Source organism: Somniosus microcephalus, chromosome 11 (genome assembly GCF_052327205.1).
Source record: "Somniosus microcephalus isolate GS21.2 chromosome 11, FLI_Smic_1.0, whole genome shotgun sequence".
NCBI classification, from domain to species: Eukaryota; Metazoa; Chordata; class Chondrichthyes; order Squaliformes; family Somniosidae; genus Somniosus; species Somniosus microcephalus.
Window position 1 is genome coordinate 88,003,589 of NC_140997.1, and position 19,582 is coordinate 88,023,170.

The 19,582-nt window shown below is 48.5% G+C and overlaps 1 protein-coding gene and 1 non-coding gene across 3 annotated transcripts in view; both read left to right on the forward strand.

Moving 5' to 3' along the window:
• LOC147110706 (ankyrin repeat and SAM domain-containing protein 3-like) overlaps positions 1 to 7,738 on the forward strand; it is a 43,656-nt gene extending 35,918 nt beyond the window's left edge. For both annotated transcript variants that reach the window (XM_086000925.1, XM_086000926.1), the window contains 3 exons: positions 2,356 to 2,442; positions 4,575 to 4,671; positions 4,777 to 7,738. In XM_086000925.1, the coding sequence (XP_085857051.1) occupies positions 2,356 to 2,442; positions 4,575 to 4,666 (179 nt within the window). In that variant the 3' untranslated portion in view covers positions 4,667 to 4,671; positions 4,777 to 7,738. The remainder of the gene's footprint in view (positions 1 to 2,355; positions 2,443 to 4,574; positions 4,672 to 4,776) is intronic.
• An 11,435-nt stretch (positions 7,739 to 19,173) lies between these two features.
• On the forward strand, positions 19,174 to 19,308 carry LOC147110707 (U11 spliceosomal RNA). The gene has a single exon (XR_015080147.1). It is a non-coding gene; the product is annotated as a U11 spliceosomal RNA (small nuclear RNA).
• Positions 19,309 to 19,582: the final 274 nt, after the last annotated feature.

Below are 19,582 nucleotides of genomic sequence, written 5' to 3' on the forward strand. Positions count from 1 at the left end.
CCAGTTAGCCTGACATTAGTAGTACAGGTAGTGAAAATGCTAGAATCTATTATTAGGGATGTGGTAACAGGGCACTTGGAAAATAATAATAGGATTGGGCAGAGTCGACATGGATTTATGAAAGGGAAATCGTGTTTGACAAATCTGTTTGAGTTTTTTGAGGTTGTAACTAGCAGAATAGATAAGGGGGACCAGTGGATGTGGTGTATTTGGATTATCAGAAGGCATTCGATAAGGTGCCACACAAGAGGTTATTAAACAAAATTAGGGCTTGTGGGATTGGGGGTATATTTACTAGCATGGATTGAGGATTGGTTAACGGACAGAAAACAGAGAGTAGGGTTGGCAGGCTGTAACTAGTGGGGTACCGCAAGGATCAGTGCTTGGGCCTCAGCTATTCACAATCTACATCAATGATTTGGATGAGGGGACCAAATGTAATATATCCAAGTTTGCTGATGGTACAAAGCTGGGGGGGAATGTAAGTTGTGAGGAGGATGCAAGGAGGATTCAAGGGGATATAGACAGGCTAAGTGAGTGGGCAAGAACATGGCAAACGGAATATAATGTGGAGAAATGTGAAGTTATCCACTTTGGTAGTAAAAATAGAAAAGCAGAGTATTTTTTAAATGTTGAGAGATTGGGAAATGTTGGTGTTCAGAGGGACCTGGGTATCCTCGTACACAAATCACTGAAAGTTAACATGCAGGTACAGCAAGCAATTAGGAAAGCAAATGGTATGTTGGCCTTTATTACAAGAGGATTTGAGTATAAGAGTAAAGATGACTTACTGCAATTATATAGGGCCCTGGTGAGACCACACCTGGAGTATTGTGTACAGTTTTGGTCTCGTTACCTAAGGAAGGATATACTTGCCATAGAGGGAGTACAACGAAGGTTCACCAGACTGATTCCTGGGATGGGGGGGATTGTCCTATGAGGAGAGATTGAGTAGACTAGGCCTATATTCTCTAGAGTTTAGGAGAATGAGAGGCGATCTCATTGAAACATACAAAATTCGTACAGGGCTTGACAGGGTAGATGCAGGGAGGATGTTTCCCCTGGCTGGGGAGCACCAGGGGTCACAGTCTCAGAATAAGGGGTCGGCCATTTAGGACTGAGTTAAGGAGAAATTTCTTCACTCAGAGGTTGGTGAATCTTTGGAATTCTCTACCCCAGAGGGCTGTGGAGGCTCAGTCGTTGAGTATATTCAAGATTGGGATCGATAGATTTTTGAATATCAAGGGATATGGGGATAGTGCAGGAAAGTGGAGATGAGGTGGAAGATCAGCCATGATCTTATTGAATGGCAGAGCAGGCTCGAGGGGCCAAATGGCCGACACCTGCTCCTGTTTCTTATGTTCGTGGGGATGTTTGCTGATGAATGCACAGTGTTCAGTTCCATTCACAACTCCTCAGATAGTGAAGCAGTCCATGCCCGAATGCAGCAAAACCTGGACGGCATTCAGGCTTAGCCTGATAAGTGGCAAGTAACATTTACGCTACACAAGTGCCAAGCAATGACCATCTCTAACAAGAGAGAGTCTAGCCACCTCCCCATGGCATTCAGTGGCATTACCATCGCCAAATCCCCCAACAACAACATTCTGGGGGTCACCATTGACCAGAAACTTAACTGGACCAGCCACATAAATACTGTGGCTACACGAGCAGGTCAGAGGCTGGGTATTCTGTGGCGAGTGTCTCGCCTCCTGACTCCCCAAAGCCTTTCCACCATCTACAAGGCACAAGTCAGGAGTGTGACGGAATACTCTCCACTTGCCTGGATGAGTGCAGCTCCAACAACACTCAAAAAGCTTGACACGATCCAGGACAAAGCAGCCCGCTTGATTGGCGCCCCATCCACCACCTTAAACATTCACTCCCTCCACCACCGGTGCGCCGTGGCTGCAGTGTGCACCATCTATAAGATGCACTGCAGCAACTCGCCAAGGCTTCTTCAACAGCACCTCCCAAACCCGTGACCTCTACCGCCTGGAAGGACAAGGGCAGCAGGCACATGGGAACACACCTTCAAGTTCCCCTCCAAGTCACACACCATCCTGACTTGGAAATATATTGTCGTTCCTTCATCGTTGCTGGGTCAAAATCCTGGAACTCCCTCCCTAACAGCACTGTGGGAGTACCTTCACCACACGGACTTCAGCAGTTCAAGAAGGTGGTTCACCACCACATTCTCAAGGGCAATTGAGCAATTAGGGATGGGCAATAAATGCTGGCCTTGTCAGTGGTGCTCACATCCCATGAACAAATTTTTAAAAAGTTCCTTGTGTATTTATGTCCTGTGACCAGGCTATAGGTGTTGCTAATCTTGGTTCTTCTCTCTCTTTCCAGAAGGCCTTGCTAAGTGGAAATCTGTTCTGGGATCCCTGAGCACATCGGAACTGAACGCAACTTTTAAAGAATGCACAGAGGAAATGGGTGAGTGAGAATCACGGGGAAATCTGCAGCTGTGTGTGTTGCAGATTGCTTTATAATACGTACACAAACTGATGGCTGTGCTGTGAAGTGGAGACATAGTTTGGCAGAGCATTGAGGCACCTTCACCATCTTCTGGGCACAGATACAGGTTTAGCATAACTTCCCTACTTTTCAATTAGGGCCGGATTTTCTGACTCCCACCGGGTGCGTACGAGGTGCGCACGCATGCATCCGTAGGGGCCACACAAGTGCCAGTTTCAGGCATGAGAAGCGCATGCGCTGAAAACCAGCACTTGTGATCTGTCAAGAATTCTCTTGACAGATCATCCGCCTGCACAAGAAAAGTGCCTTTGCACAACTTCCGCCCGCTGAATGACTGTCAAATTCTTACGCCTGGTAAAAACAGGCGTAAGGCCTGCTTTTACCAGCTTAAGAGTTTTAAAAAATAGAAAACTCTTCAAAAAGGTAAGTTTATTTTAGCCCCATACAAATTAAGTTTTTGTTTAAAATATTTAATTAAATGGCATTTTAATTAATTTTAATTATGTAATGTTCTTTTAAATTTATTTACTGTTTTAGTGTGTTTTTAAATGTGATCCCCATTCATACCTTTGACAGTTCTGTCCGTACGGAACTGTCAAAAGTATGAAGGGGAATTCCCTTCTTTCATTGGTTCACCTGGCCCACATGATCCCAGGGGTGCTTGCAAACTGCACGTGCCCCTGGGATACCAAGGCCTCTGCGCATTTCGGAACCACGGATCTACGGAACCAGCAGGTAAGTTTGTAGATATTTTTCCGATCGGAGGCATCCGCCCGCAGGAAGCCTCCGATCGGAAATTCAGGGCCATACCTCTAGAAATAAACCCGTGTGCTTGGCTTGCTTTTTTTATGGCCTTGCTAAGCTGTGATGCAACTTTTAGTGATTTATGTATTTGTACTCCAAGATCCCTTTGTTCCTCTACCCCTCCTAGACGCGCACCCTCCAAGTGATGTGACCTCCCTATTCTTCCTACCAAAATGTAATAGCTCACATTTATCTGTGTTGAACTTCATTTGCCAATTATTCGCCCATTCTGCAAGTTTATTAATATCCTCCTGTAATTTGTTGCAGTCCTCCTCAGTATTGACAATCACCCCCCAATTTGGTGTCATCTGCAAATTTAGAAATTGTGTTTTTGATTCCAAAGTCTAAATCGTTAATGTAAATTGTGAACAACAGTGATCCCAGCACTGATCCCTGTGGAACACCACTACCCACCTTCTGCCACTGTGATTAGCTACCCTTTACTCCCACTCTCTGCTTTCCATCCTGAAGCCAGCCAACTATCCATTCTGCTACTTGTCCCGACTCCGCATTCTCTGACCTTATTCATTAGTCTATTATGTGGTACCTTGTCGAAGGCCTTATGAAAATCTAGATAAATTACAGCTACTGCATTACCATTGTCTACTCTCTCTGTCACCTCTTCAAAGAAATTCATTGAGGTTGGTCAAGCAAGATTTTCCCATTTGAAATCCATGCTGACTATTCATTACTATGTTTTTGGTTTCTAGATGTTCTTCTAATTTCACCTTTAGTAGGGATTCCATTATTTTTCCTACCACCAATGTTAAGCTGACTGGTCTATAATTCCCTGGACATGTTCTATTCCCCTTCTTAAATGTAGGTATTACGTTAGCTATCCGCCAGTCCTCTGGCACTACACCTTTTTCTAATGAATTATTAACTCCCTGACCGGGAGTGATCTGCTGCCCGGGAGTGACCCCCCTGACCAGGAGTGACCCTCTGACCGGGGGTGACCCCTCCTGACCGGGAGTGACCCCTCCTGACCGGGAGTAACCCCCCTGACCGGGAGTGACCCCTGACCGGAAGTGACCCCCTGAACGGGTGTGACCCCTCCTGACTGGGCGTGACCCCTCCTGACTGGGCGTGACCCCTCCTGACTGGGCGTGACCCCTCCTGACTGGGCGTGACCCCTCCTGACTGGGAGTGACCCCCCCCCGACCGGGAGTGACCCCTTGACCGGGAGTGACCCCCCCCCCCCGACCGAGAGTAACCCCCCTGACCGGGAGTGATCCCCTGATTGGATTTGGGCTGAAGCTGTACTTATTGTGAGTGTCTGTTTCTAGGTAAAGCTGTACAAACTGTTGAACAGAATCTGGAAAACCTGCTGAATTCAGACAAAAGGAGGCCGGAGTGGACACACAATGCCGATATCTGACACCGGTAGGTGAAGCTCACACTGAGGTACCCATCACAGCACTGGAATCGCCCACAGTGCACAGCAGGTTATTTGTTGCTGATCCTTTTCCATCTTTCTTCCCTCCTTAGGTCCAACACCGCCAGATGCCTGAGGGATTTATGGAATCCAGTATTAGCTGACTGGACGGAGGGTGAAAGTGCCACCCTGAAGAAAAGCAGCCTTTCTCTGCTAGGCTCTCGGCCCAGGCCTATGCAAGACCCAGGCCGGACTTGGGGTTGATGAGTGGGAGAATCAAACAGCCCAGCTCTGGCCAGGACCTGGGAACGTGCAGGACTCGGAGCAGCCACTGTGATGCACTGTTGAGATGGGGAGATGTTTGGGCTTAGCACAGACAGGCAGCCCATCACCTTCCTGATGCTTAGTGCCTCTCTGGATGGACGGGCCACTGGAGATGACGCTTGTTTGGCCATTGTGTTGGTCTGGCAATGGCTCATTTCACCATTAACTGCTATCGACATCTTTCCAGCTGAACAATTGGATTCTGATACTCAAAAAACTGGATAGCCCAGCTCTAGGGCAGCAAGTACGGACACAGGCCCTTTCTCCTGCAACCCCAGCAAGTTTTTAACTGTGATAAGGAATATTTTAGTCAAAAGCTGGAATGGAGATGCGGGAATGTGCGTGAGGGAGCCGTGTGCTGGAAACTGAAACCATCTCGCTAGCAGTGATCAGCAATGTGAAAATACTGTTCACTGGTCTGCGGGGTAACTGGATAGCCATCATTTAACACTCTACAGAGACTGATGCCTGAATATGAACTGTGACCTCACAGAGAGTGGGATCTGGACCAATGAACTAGAATCATGGAATAGTACAGCACAGAAGGAGGCCATTCAGCCCATCGAGTCTGCGCCGGCTCTTTCAATGAGCAATTCAGTTAGTCCCACTCCCCCTGTTCTTTCCCCATATCCCTGCAATTTTTTCTCCTTCAAGTATTTATCCAATTCCCTGGTGAAGGCTACTATTGAATCTGTATCCACCAACCTATCAGGCAGTACGTTCCAAAACCTAACCACTCGTTGCATAAAAAAGTTTTTCCTCATGTCGACCCTGGTTCTTTTGCCAATCACCTTAAATCTGTGCTCTCTGGTTATCGACCCTTCAACCATTGGAAACAGTTTCTCTTTATTTACTCTATCTAAACCCTTAATGATTTTAAACACCTCTATCAAATCTTCTCTGCTCCAAGGAGAACAAGCCCAGCATCTCCAGTCTCTCCACATAACTGTAATCCCTCATCCCTGGAACCAGTAAATCTCTTCTGTACACTTCCAAAGCCTTCATGTCCTTCCTAAAGTGTGGTGCCCAGAATTGGACACAATACTCCAGCTGGAGCTGAACTAGTGTTTTATATAGGTTTAGCACAACTTCCTGGCTTTTGTACTCTAAGCCTCTATTTATAAAGCCCAGGATCCCATATGCTTTATTAACTGCCTTGTTAACTTGTCCTGCCACCTTCAAAGATTTGTGCACAAACACCCCCAGGTCTCTCTCTTCTTGTACCCCCTTTAAAATTGTACCATTTAGTGTGTATGGGCTCTCCTCATTCCTCCTACCAAAACTTCTCTTCGTTGAATTTAATCTGCCACATGTCCGCCCATTCCACCAGGCTGTCTACGCCCTCTTGAAGTCTATTACTTTCTTCCACACTGTTTACTACACTTCCAAGTTTTGTGTCATCTGCAAATTTCAAAATTGTGCCCTGTACCCCCAAGTCCAAGTCATTATTGTATATCAAAACCAGCAGTGATCCTAATACGGAACCTTGGGAAACACCACTGTATACCTCCCTCCAGTCTGAAAAACAGTCATTTACCACAATTCTCTGTTTTCTATCCCTTAGCCAATTTTGTATCCATGTTACTGCCCATTATATTTCAACTTTGCTAATAAGCCTAATAGGTGGTACCTTATCAAATGCCTTTTGAAACATCAACTGTACTGCCCTCATCCACCCTCTCTGTTACCTCATCAAAAAACTCAATCAAGTTAGTCAAACATGATTTGCCCTTAACAAATCCATGCTTTATTAGTCCATACATATCTAAGTGGCTGTTAATTTTCTCCTGGATTATTGTTTCTAAAAGCTTTCCCACCGCTGACGTTAAACTGATTGGCCTGTAATTGGCAGGTTTATCCTTCACTCCTTTTTTGAACAAGGGTGTAACATTTGCAATCCTCCTTCCAGAGAGTGGGACCTGGGCCAATGAACTGTGACCTTCCAGAGAGTGGGACCTGGGCCAGTGAACTGTGACCTTCCAGAGAGTGGGACCTGGATCAATGAACTGTGACCTTCAGAGAGTGGGACCTGGGCCAATGAACTGTGACCTTCCAGAGAGTGTGACCAGGGCCAATGAACTGTGACCTTCCAGAGAGTGGAACGTGGGCCAATGAACTGTGACCTTCCAGAGAGTGGGACCTGGACCAATGAACTGTGACCTTAGAGAGAGCAGGATCTGGGCTGATGAACTGTGACCTTCCAGTTAGCGAGACCTTTATTGTGCAGAAACCACATGTCCAGTGAATAAACCGGTTCTGTGTGACTACGTGAAGCCTGAGGCAGGATGTGAATATGCTCACGGATGTTGGTGTGTTTACACTAGCTGCATCAACTACAACATACTCGCACCAACTACTGTTTTGTTGGATTCATTTGAAGGTTTTGTTTTCATTCAGGAATATATTGAGTTGTTGCAACCCCATTCTGTTTATAGAGAGCGAGTGTGTGGGGTTTAGACCCGTGTGGGGTGCAGGCTGCATTGACCACCTTCACTAAATGTTCTTTCACTGCTGTTCTTAAAGAGATGGAGAAAAAAGTACAAGCAAATGTTGAGAGGCTGGAGTTCTGGGCTGCACGCAATATATAAAGATGTATGGCTTTGTCTGTAAACATGTTTCCAACAGCCTCGGTGGTCCCAGTCTCTCCCTATAAAAGTTGTGGGATCAATTGGGACAAGTTACCTCGGTCAGAGCCTTAACAGGACAGTGATGCTCTGTATTTTCATGTTGCAATTAAACTTACCAGATCAATCGGCCTCTCAATCATTCTGCAATGTCCCAGAGTGTGACGATTATCAGGTGCTGGCGCCCTTAACCTCCTGACCCCGAGACAGCTCGATAGGGTCAGGTTACAGATCTCACCTCCACCCTGGGCAACCGTTTTCCAGGGAGATTGGAATGTAGGCCCCCAGTCACATGCAGGGTGGCACCCAAGAGCAGGAGGAGGCCATTCAGCCCCTCGATCCTGTTCCGCCATTCGGTTAGATCATGGCTGATCTGTACCTCAACCCCATTTACTTGCCTTTTATCTGTATCCCTTGATACCCTTACCCAACAATAATCTTATCAATCTCAGCCGTGAAAATTTTAATTGAGCACCAGCATCCACAGCCTTATGGGGGAGCAAGTTCCAGGTTTGCACTGGGGGTGCTACATATATATTCAGGGGTTTCCACAGGTTCGATCTATTCGAGTCCAATTCTCTCAATAAATATGCATTTCTGAGTGGCTAACGCACTGTAAATAGTGCAGCAATAAACTGGGAGTGACCATACTGTGCAGTCAGGTCTGTCACTGGTGCCAACACCAAACTACGGTTTCTGCGTAACCCCTGGCAGAATGTGGGACAGACGCTCACAGGAAGGACAAGTCTCTAACCTTTGCAAACAAAATACTGCCAATGCTGGAAATCGGAAACAAGAACACGAAATGCTGGAAAGACTCAGCAGGTCAGACAGCAGAGAAGTTAATGCTCCAGGTATGGATCCTTCATCAGAACTCAATTACAGATGGACAGTATTTAAAATGGAACAGAACAAGGGGACGAGGGGAAGGCACAGACGCATACAAGAAGAGGAGATGGTTAAATGGCAGATGTGATAATAGCAAGAACCAATAGGCAGAATGAGAGAAATCAAAGAAATAAGTGACCTATTTGAGTCACGGAGCTGATGGGGTGGGAGATAGCCAGGTCGAGATGGTAGCATAAAAACGGATAAATCACTGGCCCAATAGTCTAGAGAATGATCTGTTGATTGTGGAGGCTGGTGAGGAACAAGGGGACCCATATCATGGTTTTGTGGGGGGAGGGCAGAAGCTCAGGAAATGGGACGGACTTGGTCGAGGGTCCTGTCTCCCACAGCTCTGGTGTGGAAGGTAGCATCGTAAGAACAGATGAGACAGAGAAACTGGGAGAAGAGAATGGAGTCCTTACAGGAAGCAGGGTGGGAAGAAGTGTAATTGAGGCAGTTTTAAGAGTTGGTGGAAAGCCCAGCCTCGTGATAGAGAAGTCCAGTAAGCGAAGGGAAGAGTCAGAGACAGAGCAGGTAATGGTACGGGAGGGGTGGGAATTGGAAGCATAATTAATGAGATTCTCTAGATAAGGGCGAGAGCAGGAATCGGCACAGATAGTCATCAATGGAACGGAGGAAGAGGTCAAAGGGGACCTGAGGAGGACTGGAATAAAGAGTATTCAACATGTCTTGCAGAAAGACGGGAAGCTCATAGCCATGCATTTGTGTACTATTACAGAAATAAATCAAGAAAACACATACACGGTGGACCTTCTACTCGATATAAAAGCACAAAGTGTCCCTGAGGTTTACTCTTGCAGCCTGACTGCATCTTAGTGCCTGGGTCCTGATTTTTAAAAGCCGATCTTCAAAGAGTAGTAGCAATTTCCTTTAGGTGGCCTCATTCTTTGTGATCGGCCTGATGTCCATGATGATTCCACTGTGCCAAGGCTTTGGCAGTCTCGTTTCTGTCTGCCTTTTCGTGGGTTTATTTGACGGATGCTTCATCTCAATCATGGCCCCCACTGCCTTTGAGTTTGTGGGTTCAGAGAATGTATCCCAGGTTATAGGATTCCTTCTTGGGCTGATGTCCATACCAATGACATTTGGCCCACCAATTGCAGGTACAGCACAGTCTTATACAATTGTCTGCCTGGATGTCTCAAGACTAAAACTGTCCTTTAATACTGAAATCTTTGACTTAACAACTAGACCATCTGACTTTTGATATTTGAAAATCAGGTATTCAACATATAATGGGTGAGACAACATGACATGTACAAGAGACCTAGCCATGTGCTGCAGACCATTCAAATGGTGAGGAGTAAATTGGAAACCACCACCTTAACAACTTAGAGTTGTTCATTAGTGAAAGTAACAACAATAACTTGCATTTATATAGCACCTTTAATGTAGTAAAACATCGCAAGGCGCTTCACAGGAGTGATTATCAAACAAATTTGCGCACCGAGCCACATAGAGATATTAGCACAGTGGTAGGTTTTAAGGAGTGTCTTAAAGGAGGAAAGAGAGGTGGAGAGGTTTAGGGAGGGAATTCCAGAGCTTAGGGCCTTGCCAGCTGAAGGCACGGCCGCCAATGGTGCAATGATTAAAATTGGGGATGTGTAAGAGGCCAGAATTGGAGGAACGCAAAGATCTCGGAGGGTTGTAGGGCTGGAGGAGGTTACAGAGATAGGGAGGGGCGAGGCCATGGAGGGATTTGAAAACAAGGATGAGAATGTTAAAATAAATGAGTGACAGGCCTTGTCTTTTCTTTATTGTATAGTGCCAGATCAGTTTTAAGGCGTACAACTTCTAAGGTTTGCAACACATTTCCTCCTACATTTTGGTTTCCAAAATGTTTGATTTGCATTGTAAATACAGACAAAAAACATGTTTTTAACATCTTTCTAATAAGATTCAGATGCTAACTAGAATTTACAAAGTAATCATTAACCTATATAAGGAAAGCTTCCAAATTTGAAGATGCAGGTTGATGAGGACAAGCAGGAATCACTGTGGGGACCAGCCGTTAATAGAATGATGGCAATACAGTTTCAACTCTTGTACAAGTGAAACGGGGATGAGAGAATCCTCCTTACAAGCGAAGAGATTTTTCATACCTCTCTGGTAACTAAGTAACCCAGGGGTGTCCAACTCTGGGGCCAAGGTAACGCATTGATATTTGAACTCTTATTTCTTATTTGCTGGTTTGTTTTGTTTGCAATTTGTGAGCCTGCAGATTGGGAAAGAGCTTTTTTCAGTTGTTGAATCCTAGAGCACCAAATCCTGTTGGTTTACGCAGCTTAAGGTACATCCAGATTAATTTGATTTAAACTTTATACATGGCTCGAGGCTCCATGATATCTATCTATGCGGCCCATGAAGGGAAAAGCTCAGTTTATTTAACATGATTCCGATCAATATCTTTTTTTTTAAATGTGTGCTTTACAACTTAAGACTGGGAATTTCCTTTCCAGCTGCTCCCGTTCCGTCACCACTCACTTGTCTGCATTTCCGGTGAAGTAAAGGCAGCAGAACGGGAGCAGCTCCGAGGAAATTCCCGGCCTTTATAAAAAAAAATAATTCTCAGGATATAGGCATCGCTGGCAGAGCCGGTATTGCCCTTGAGAAAGTGGTGGTGAGCTGCCTTCTTGAACCGCTGCAGTCCGTGTGGTGAAGGTACTCCCACAGTGCTGTTAGGGAGGGAATTCCAGGATTTTGACCCAATAACGATGAAGGAACGGCGATATATGTCCAACTCAGGTTGCCCAAGTGTGGGATACAGAAAATATGTCCACAGTCCTCCAACCTCCGATGCGATACAGATATTGCTTTGAGCCCCAGAGACTCTTGCTGAACAAGGTTGCAAGCTAAATGGTACAATTTCAAAAGGGGTGCAAGGAGAGAGTGACCTGGGAGTGTTTGTGCACAAATCTTTCAAGGTGGCATGACAGGTTAACAAAGCAGTTAATAAAGTATGTGGGATCCTGGGCTTTATAAATAGAGGCACAGAGTACAAAAGCTAGGAAGTTATGCTAAACCTATATAAAACACTAGTTCGGTCCCAGCTGGAATATTGTGTCCAATTCTGGGCACCACACTTTAGGAAGGACGTAAAGGCTTTGGAGAGGTTACAGACAGGGATGAGGGATTACAGTTACATGGATAGATTGGAGAAGCTGGGTTGTTCTCCTTGGAGCAGAGAAGGCCAAGAGGAGATTTGATAGAGGTGTTTAAAATCATGAAGGGTTTAGATAGAGTAAACAGAGAAACTGTTTCCAATGGCTGAAGGGTCGGTAATCAGAGGGCACAGATTTAAGGTGATTGGCAAAAGAACCAGGGTCAACATGAGAAAAAACATTTTTACACAACGAGTGGTTAGGATTTGGAATGCACTGCCTGATAGGGTGGTAGATACAGATTCAATAGTAGCCTTCAAAAGGGAATTGGATAAATATTTGAATGAGAAAACATTGCAGGGATATCGGAAAGAGCCAGGGAGTGGGACTAACTGGATTGGTCTTCAAAAGAGCCGGTGCAGACTCGATGGGCTGAATGGCCTCCTCCTGTGCTGTGCGATTCTATGATTCTATGATTGAAAGGGTTTAAGGACACCAAGGGATGTGCGGGATGATGGCCAGACACTGGTAACACATTGGCTATTGATTAGGATCTGTGCAAAAGAGCTGCACACCCCGCATTTAAATCCCCTCTCAGTAGTCAGCACGAGCTTGTCCCAGAAAGATCAAACCTTTTAGGCAACTTTTGCTCAGAATGTGTATTAAAAACTGCTTTTATCCAAGTATTCTCTGTGGTAAAATGACCAAATAATCCTGAACCGGGAGTGAGTGTGAGGGAGTGAGAGAGTAGGAGTGAGTGTGAGGGAGAGGGTAGGAGTGAGTGAGAGGGTAGGAGGGAGTGAGAGAGTAGGAGTGAGTGTGAGAGTGCGAGGGAGTGAGGGGGTAGGAGTGAGTGTGAGGGAGTGAGGGTAGGAGTGAGTGAGGGAGTGAGAGTAGGAGTGAGTGTGAGGGAGTGAGAGAGTAGGAGTGAGTGTGAGAGTGCGAGGGAGTGAGGGGTAGGAGTGAGTGAGGGAGTGAGAGTAGGAGTGAGTGTGAGGGAGTGAGAGTAGGAGTGAGTGTGTAGGAGTGAGTGAGGGAGTGAGAGTAGGAGTGAGTGTGAGGGAGTGAGAGAGTAGGAGTGAGTGTCAGGGAGTGAGGGTAGGAGTGAGTGAGGGAGTGAGAGTAGAAGTGAGAGAGTAGGAGTGAGTGAGGGAGAGAGAGTAGGAGTGAGTGTGAGAGTGCGAGGGAGTGAGAGGGGGTAGGAGTGAGTGAGGGTAGGAGTGAGTGAGGGAGTGAGAGTAGGAGTGAGTGTGAGGGAGTGAGAGAGTAGGAGTGAGTGTGAGAGTGCGAGGGAGTGAGAGGGGGTAGGAGTGAGTGAGGGTAGGAGTGAGTGAGGGAGTGAGAGTAGGAGTGAGTGTGAGGGAGTGAGAGAGTAGGAGTGAGTGTGAGAGTGCGAGGGAGTGAGAGGGGGTAGGAGTGAGTGAGGGTAGGAGTGAGTGAGGGAGTGAGAGAGTAGGAGTGAGTGTGAGGGAGTGAGGGTAGGAGTGAGTGAGGGAGTGAGAGTAGGAGTGAGAGTGAGAGAGTAGGAGTGAGTGTGAGTGCGAGGGAGTGAGGGGGTAGGAGTGAGTGAGGGTAGGAGTGAGTGAGGGAGTGAGAGTAGGAGTGAGTGTGAGGGAGTGAGAGAGTAGGTGTGAGTGCGAGGGAGTGAGAGGGTAGGAGTGAGTGAGGGTAGGAGTGAGTGAGGGAGTGAGTGTGAGGGAGAGAGAGTAGGAGTGAGTGAGAGTGCGAGGGAGTGAGAGGGGGTAGGAGTGAGTGAGAGTAGGAGTGAGTGTGAGGGAGTGAGAGAGTAGGAGTGAGTGTGAGGGTAGGAGTGAGTGAGGGAGTGAGAGTAGGAGTGAGTGTGAGGGAGTGAGAAAGTAGGAGTGAGTGTGAGGGAGTGAGAGAGTAGGAGTGAGTGTGAGGGAGTGAGGGTAGGAGTGAGTGAGGGAGTGAGAATAGGAGTGAGTGTGAGGGAGTGAGAGAGTAGGAGGGAGTGAGGGAGTGAGAGTAGGAGTGAGTGTGAGGGAGTGAGAGAGTAGGAGTGAGTGAGGGAGTGAGAGAGTAGGAGTGAGTGTGAGGGAGTGAGAGAGTAGGAGTGAGCGAGGGAGTGAGAGAGTAGGAGTGAGTGTAAGGGAGTGAGGGTAGGAGCGAGTGAGAGGGTAGGAGTGAGAGAGTAGGAGTGGGAGTGAGAGGGTAGGAGCGAGTGAGAGTGTGAGGGAGTGAGAGGGTAGGAGTGGGTGTGAGGGAGTGAGAGAGTAGGAGTGAGTGTGAGGGAGTGAGAAGGGGTAGGAGTGAGTGAGAGAGTAGGAGTGAGTGTGAGGGAGTGAGAGAGTAGGAGTGAGAGGGTAGGAGAGAGTGAGGGTAGGAGTGAGAGTGTGAGGGAGTGAGAGGGTAGGAGTGATTGTGAGGGAGTGGGTGAGTGAGGGAGTGAGAGGGTGAGTGTGAGGGAGTGTGGGGTAGGAGTGAGTGTGAGAGAGTGAGAGGGTGGGAGTGAGTGTGAGGGAGCAAGGGAGAGAGCTGGGAGCACGTGTGAGAGTGTGGGAGAGGGTGAGAGGGTGGGAGTGAGCGTGAGGGAGTGTGGGAGAGAGAGAGGTGTGAGGGAGTGAGAGGGCGGGAGTGAGGGGGTAGGTGTGAGGGAGTGAGTGGGAGGGTGTGGGGTGGGAGTGAGGGGGTGAGGGAGTGAGAAGGTGGGAGTGGGAGGGTGTGAGGGGGGTGGGAGTGAGGGTGTGAGGGAGTGGGAGTGAGGGGGTGGGAGTGAGGGAGTGAGGGGGTGGGAGTGAGGGAGTGGGGGTGAGAGTGGGAGGGAGTGAGAGGGTGGGTTTGTGGGTAACTGAGGGCATTGCATCAATAGAATGAAATGCTACATTTGTGCTGCAGCTGCTGTAAGTTCCTGCTCCATTCCCCAGGCAGCTGAAAAACTCATCAATAGATATTCAGCCAGATTGAAAAGATAAATCAGACACCTCAAATCAGGGGCCACTGCCACTACAGCATTCGTACATCATGAGCAGGTGCGAGTGTTCCATTCTTGCTACGGTCTAATGGTGGGCCGTCCCCTGTCTGTAGCCCAGAACCTGAATAGCTGCTCAATCTCACTCGGTGCATCCAAACCTGCAGCAGTCAGGGGCAGTGTGAAGGTTCGAACCAGCCTGCTTATTCCAAAATTCTTTTCACTATTTGATATATGAAAGAATAAGCAATTTCAAAAATGCAAATGCTGCACTCTAATTGAACCAGAAGAGGTTACAGAGTACTGACAGTAGGGAGAGGGTGGGACTAGTGCGGTTTTGTTTATAAACTGCACGTTATCCTTGTTAGATAGAAAACAGGAACATCCACTCGGCGGGACTTTTACCCACCGCAGGGTTGTTCCCCTGAGCTCGGCTAAGTTTTTCGGGTCAAGGTCATTTAAATTATTTTGACAGGCTCCCTGGCCTCCACTCAACAGCCCGACTGCGAGCAGCTGGAGAAAGGCTGGGCTGGGCTTGGTGGGATTGCGTGTCTGGTGGCTTCTAGGGCAGCAGAAGAGGGGCAGAATATTTGTATTTCTTGGGCCCAACATTGTTAAGGCGTAATTGGGTTTTTCTGCCATTTTACTCTAGCTATAATAGCCCTGCTCATATATGCATTATGCACCCGAATGTCACTTCTGACAGAATGTGTTGGAAGTCCAGTTATTCCTGGAGCTGGCATAATTTGAGCAGAAAATCTAGGCCAGGCTTTCCAACAATGGCCACCTTGTTCATGTAGATGCTACTGGGGGAAAAATTTGTCCCCTTAGCACCTCCCGTTAACGCCAGAAGATGGCACTAATGGGGCGCTAGAGCAGTATCACTGGGGCGAGGCGAATCCAGCGGCACACGCCAAATCCCGCCCCCGTAACACCGCCGGGAAGAGTTATCGCCGGGAACGTCAACACCAGGTGGATCGTGACGTCAGTGAGTGTGCAACACTCACACTGCTCGATCTGCTAAATTTATTGTTGCCACCCACCTTAGCGCCTCTAGTAAACACCGACAAGGAGAGCAGGCGTGAAGCACCAGGAAGCCGGCTCCAGGGACGTCATTTAAAGGGATCATCAGTAATGACTTGCAGCTGTCTGTTTAGTGCAGTTTCAGTGGTTTCTTGTCAGTTTCACCCATTCCAACAGTTTCATTCAGTAATGTCGAGGTTCTTTTCTATCAGGAATGTTGTGGCAACTAAAAGGTAGCTACATTTATTCTTCAAAGAATCAAACTGCTACACTTGGTTACATTAATGGGGGCTGTACTGGCCGTCAACCTCGCCCTCCAGGATCTACGGCGGAGGGAGCGCAGGCAGCGAGAAAGACTGGAACATGTGCCTAGAGGGAGGAGGAGGTCCATCAGGGCTCTCAACAGGAGGCCTTACCCTGCAAGGGTATTCCGAGAGCACTTCTACCTCCAATTAAGCGAGGAGCAGTGTATTAGAAGGCTTTGCTTCACCAAGGAGGTGGTCACAGAACTCTGCCACCTCCTGCAACCAGATCTCCAGCCTCAGATCAGGACGACCACGGCTCTCTCAGTGGCAGTTAAGGTCACCGTGGCCCTCAATTTCTTTGCCAGCAGATCATTCCAGTCTGCAACAGGAGACGTAGCGAACATCTCACAGTTCGCTGTCCATCACTGCATCCGGGAGGTCACAGAGGCTCTCTACAGTAGGAGAAGGGACTACATTTCCTTCCCCATCACCAGAGAGAAGCAGGATGAGCGTGCATGTGGCTTTGCCAGGATAGCAGGATTCCCCATGGTGCAGGGCGCCATTGACTGCACCCACATGACTTTGCAGGCACCTCATAATAATCCTTAAATCTTCCGTAACCACAAAGGCTACCACTCACTTAATGTGCAACCACAGACAGCGAATCCTCAATGTCAATGCCCACTATCCTGGCAGCAGCCACGATACCTTCATCCTGCGCCAGACCTTTGTGCCAGCACTCTTCCAGCCACCACGTCAAGCTCACGGCTGGCTGCTCGGAGACAAGTGGTATCCGCTCTCCACCTGGCTCATGACTCCCCTCCGCAACCCCAACACACCTGACCAGCACTCATATAATGAGAGCCATAGCGTCACCAGGAACATCATAGAGCAGACCACTCGGGAGGAGCCCTCCAGGACTCGGCTGAGCAGGTGTCCCATTTTGTGGTGGTCTGCTGCATGCTGCACAACTTGGCAATCATGAGGGTCCAGCCCTTGCCACCAGGGATTGCGGGACCACCTCAGGGGGAGGGAGAGGAGGATGAGGAGGAGGAACACGAGCGAGGGAGGAGGCAGCCACTCAATTGACCTTCCGGAAGGGCGGTCCATGACCGCCTCATCAGACTGCGGTTCGAATGAATTAAACCCCAGATTCCCATTGCTCATCACATCCCCATCATTCCATCCCTGTCGCAGGCCATATCACAGTGCAAAGCTGAAAGGAGACACACCACAAAAGAATCCAAACTGAATGAATAAATTTATCAAAAATCAATGAATACATATTTACACCAAATATATTAACTATCACCCTTGTGCAATCCCTTAGTGCCTGTCGTTACTGTGCCTTTGCTTACTCTGGTGCTCCTATGAAGTGTTGGCCCAGTGGCTGCAGCAGGGCTGGTGGAAGGCTGCTGAGTGTCCGTGCGGGAGACTTCAGATGCTCTTGCAGGACGCCCTCGACCAGCTCTGGGCCTGGAAGGCCCAGCTGTAGGCTGCACCACTTCAGCATGGGCGGCAGCATGGGGTGGCTGGGTGACAGGCAGCGACAATGGCAATGGCGGAGTGGCAGTGGTGGGAGCAGGATTGCTGTCATCCTGAGAGAGAACAGCAGGTTCCTGCTCCACTGACCCACTGCCACTCCCCTGGGGCAGAACCTCAGCATCCCTAGCAATCTGTTGGAGCACAGATTGCTGGCCTGCTGCGACACCGTGAAAGCCCCGGTCGACGGTTGTAGACCCAGCCATGATGGCAGCAGTCAGAGCTTGCGTGACATCAAGTTGAAACTGCATGAGGGCAGTCTGAGCTTGGATGCCACTAAGCATAGACTGCATTACACTACTAAGACGTTGCGTCGTTTCTGCCTGTGCTGCAATGGAAGCTGCCAGATCGCTCATCACCCCAGTCTGGGTCGCCATGGTCTCTCTGGGAATCTACCATCCTTTGCAGACTGGAAATGTTGGGCTCCATGGTGTGTGCAGAGCCTTGTGCAGTGTTGGAGGTCGACTCCGCCACGCTGCTTACCATTGCCGAGAGGCTCGCGGGGACCCTTGCCATTGCACAATCATCTCCATGTGCATGCCTCTCCATCGAGGTCCTCATCTGTGTCCTGTGCAGCAGAACTCACGCGTAAACTCGCCCTCCGGGGAACAGGCCCCTGAGCTAGCCTTTCCTCCTGGCCTTGCTGCAGCCCACTCGTCCCCGGTGCCTCACCCTGTGCAGATCCCGCTACTATAGTAGCCTCTAAAGAACGCGTAGTGCCAGTATCTGAGCTGGTGTCTGCAGGTGAGACATGCAGTGACACGGTGTGTTCTTCCTCCTCCTCTTCTCCCACCTCGATCTCTGCGATGCCCTCAGGGACAGGCTGCTCAGGTGCTTGTTGATTATCTGAAAGCATAAAGGCACCAGAGTCGGATTAAGGTGAGGGGAGGGGAGCAGGAAGGGAGAAATGCATGCATACAGCATGATTAGCTGGAAAGTGCGAAACGCTTGTGGGGTGAGGGGGAAGTGGGGTGTGAGAAGAAGAAGTCGGGATGAACATACCGTTCTCCCCAAGGGGGTCAACGTCGTTGGTGGCCACGGCACCCACCACCTGGTGCCCAATGTGTTTGGGTGATGTGCCTGCCATAGTTGAATAACTGTCATTGTGTGCAAGGGTGAGTGTTGGTAGATATTGTTACTGGGTGATTACTGGGGGGGGGGGGGGTGGTACTTTGGGCAGTATGTGAAGATTGTGGCTCAAATGGTGGTATGTAGCATTTATTGAAGCATTCACTCACCCTGACCACCCAAGTGAGGTCATTAAATTTCTTCCTGCACTGTGTGTGGGTCCGGGGGACCACAGTGCTGCCCGAGACATGCTGCGCTACCTCCCTCCACATGGTGCGGAAGACTTGTGGCGAGGGCCTCCTGCCACTTGCTGCCCTCTCTCTCTCCAAAGCGAAAACCAATGCCTCCAATGCTTTTCTAGCCCCTGGCAGTCGGGCCCAGCCATTGGTGCTCCACGGCGCCCCCCTCTTGGTGAGCAGTGCGAAGGCCACTGCCCTGAGAATGAGCAACAGCTGTATCCCATTTTCTGTTTTTATTTCAGATTTCCAGCATCCGCAGTATTTTGCTTTTGTATTAGGCTGTATCCCAAAATGCTTTGCGATGTTTGCATAATTTATCCGCGTTCGGTAACCGTGGAATTTGAGCGTACAGTAAAGAACCGGGGTGTTTCCATGTCGCTGTCGTGTTGTTACTCTTAACGGATAAGAAGATTCAATGAGGTTGCGTGGGCAGTTTTCAGGATTAGCTCACCCTCACTTCACGGTGTGGGGTGGCTGGTTAGGTCCGGGCTCCGCAGCTTTCTTATCAAAAGGGTTTCTGCTGTGAATAGCACATGGAAGAGGCGCATGCGCTTTATCCGTGCGGAATCGATATCAAGAGATTTCGGAAGCACAATTTTTGTTCAACGGAGCTGCTGGTGATCGTTTGTCCCGGCGTTCCGCCCCATTCCCGGTTAAAAATAGAAGAAAATTACACCTCAGGGTGAGCTCGGAAGCAATAATATTGTTCAGTCGCAAATCTGCCCCCTGTAGGTTGAGTGTTGTATGGTAGGTGCAATGCACTTATCAGCGAAAAAGCGATTAACTCGGAAGGAGATGCCGCAAATTTTTGGCTCAACATTAACCAACAGATATGAAAGTGGGCCGGTAATTGTAAATGATAATTAGCCACCGATAAATGGCCCGTCATTGACGAACATCAGTGGTCAATAAGGA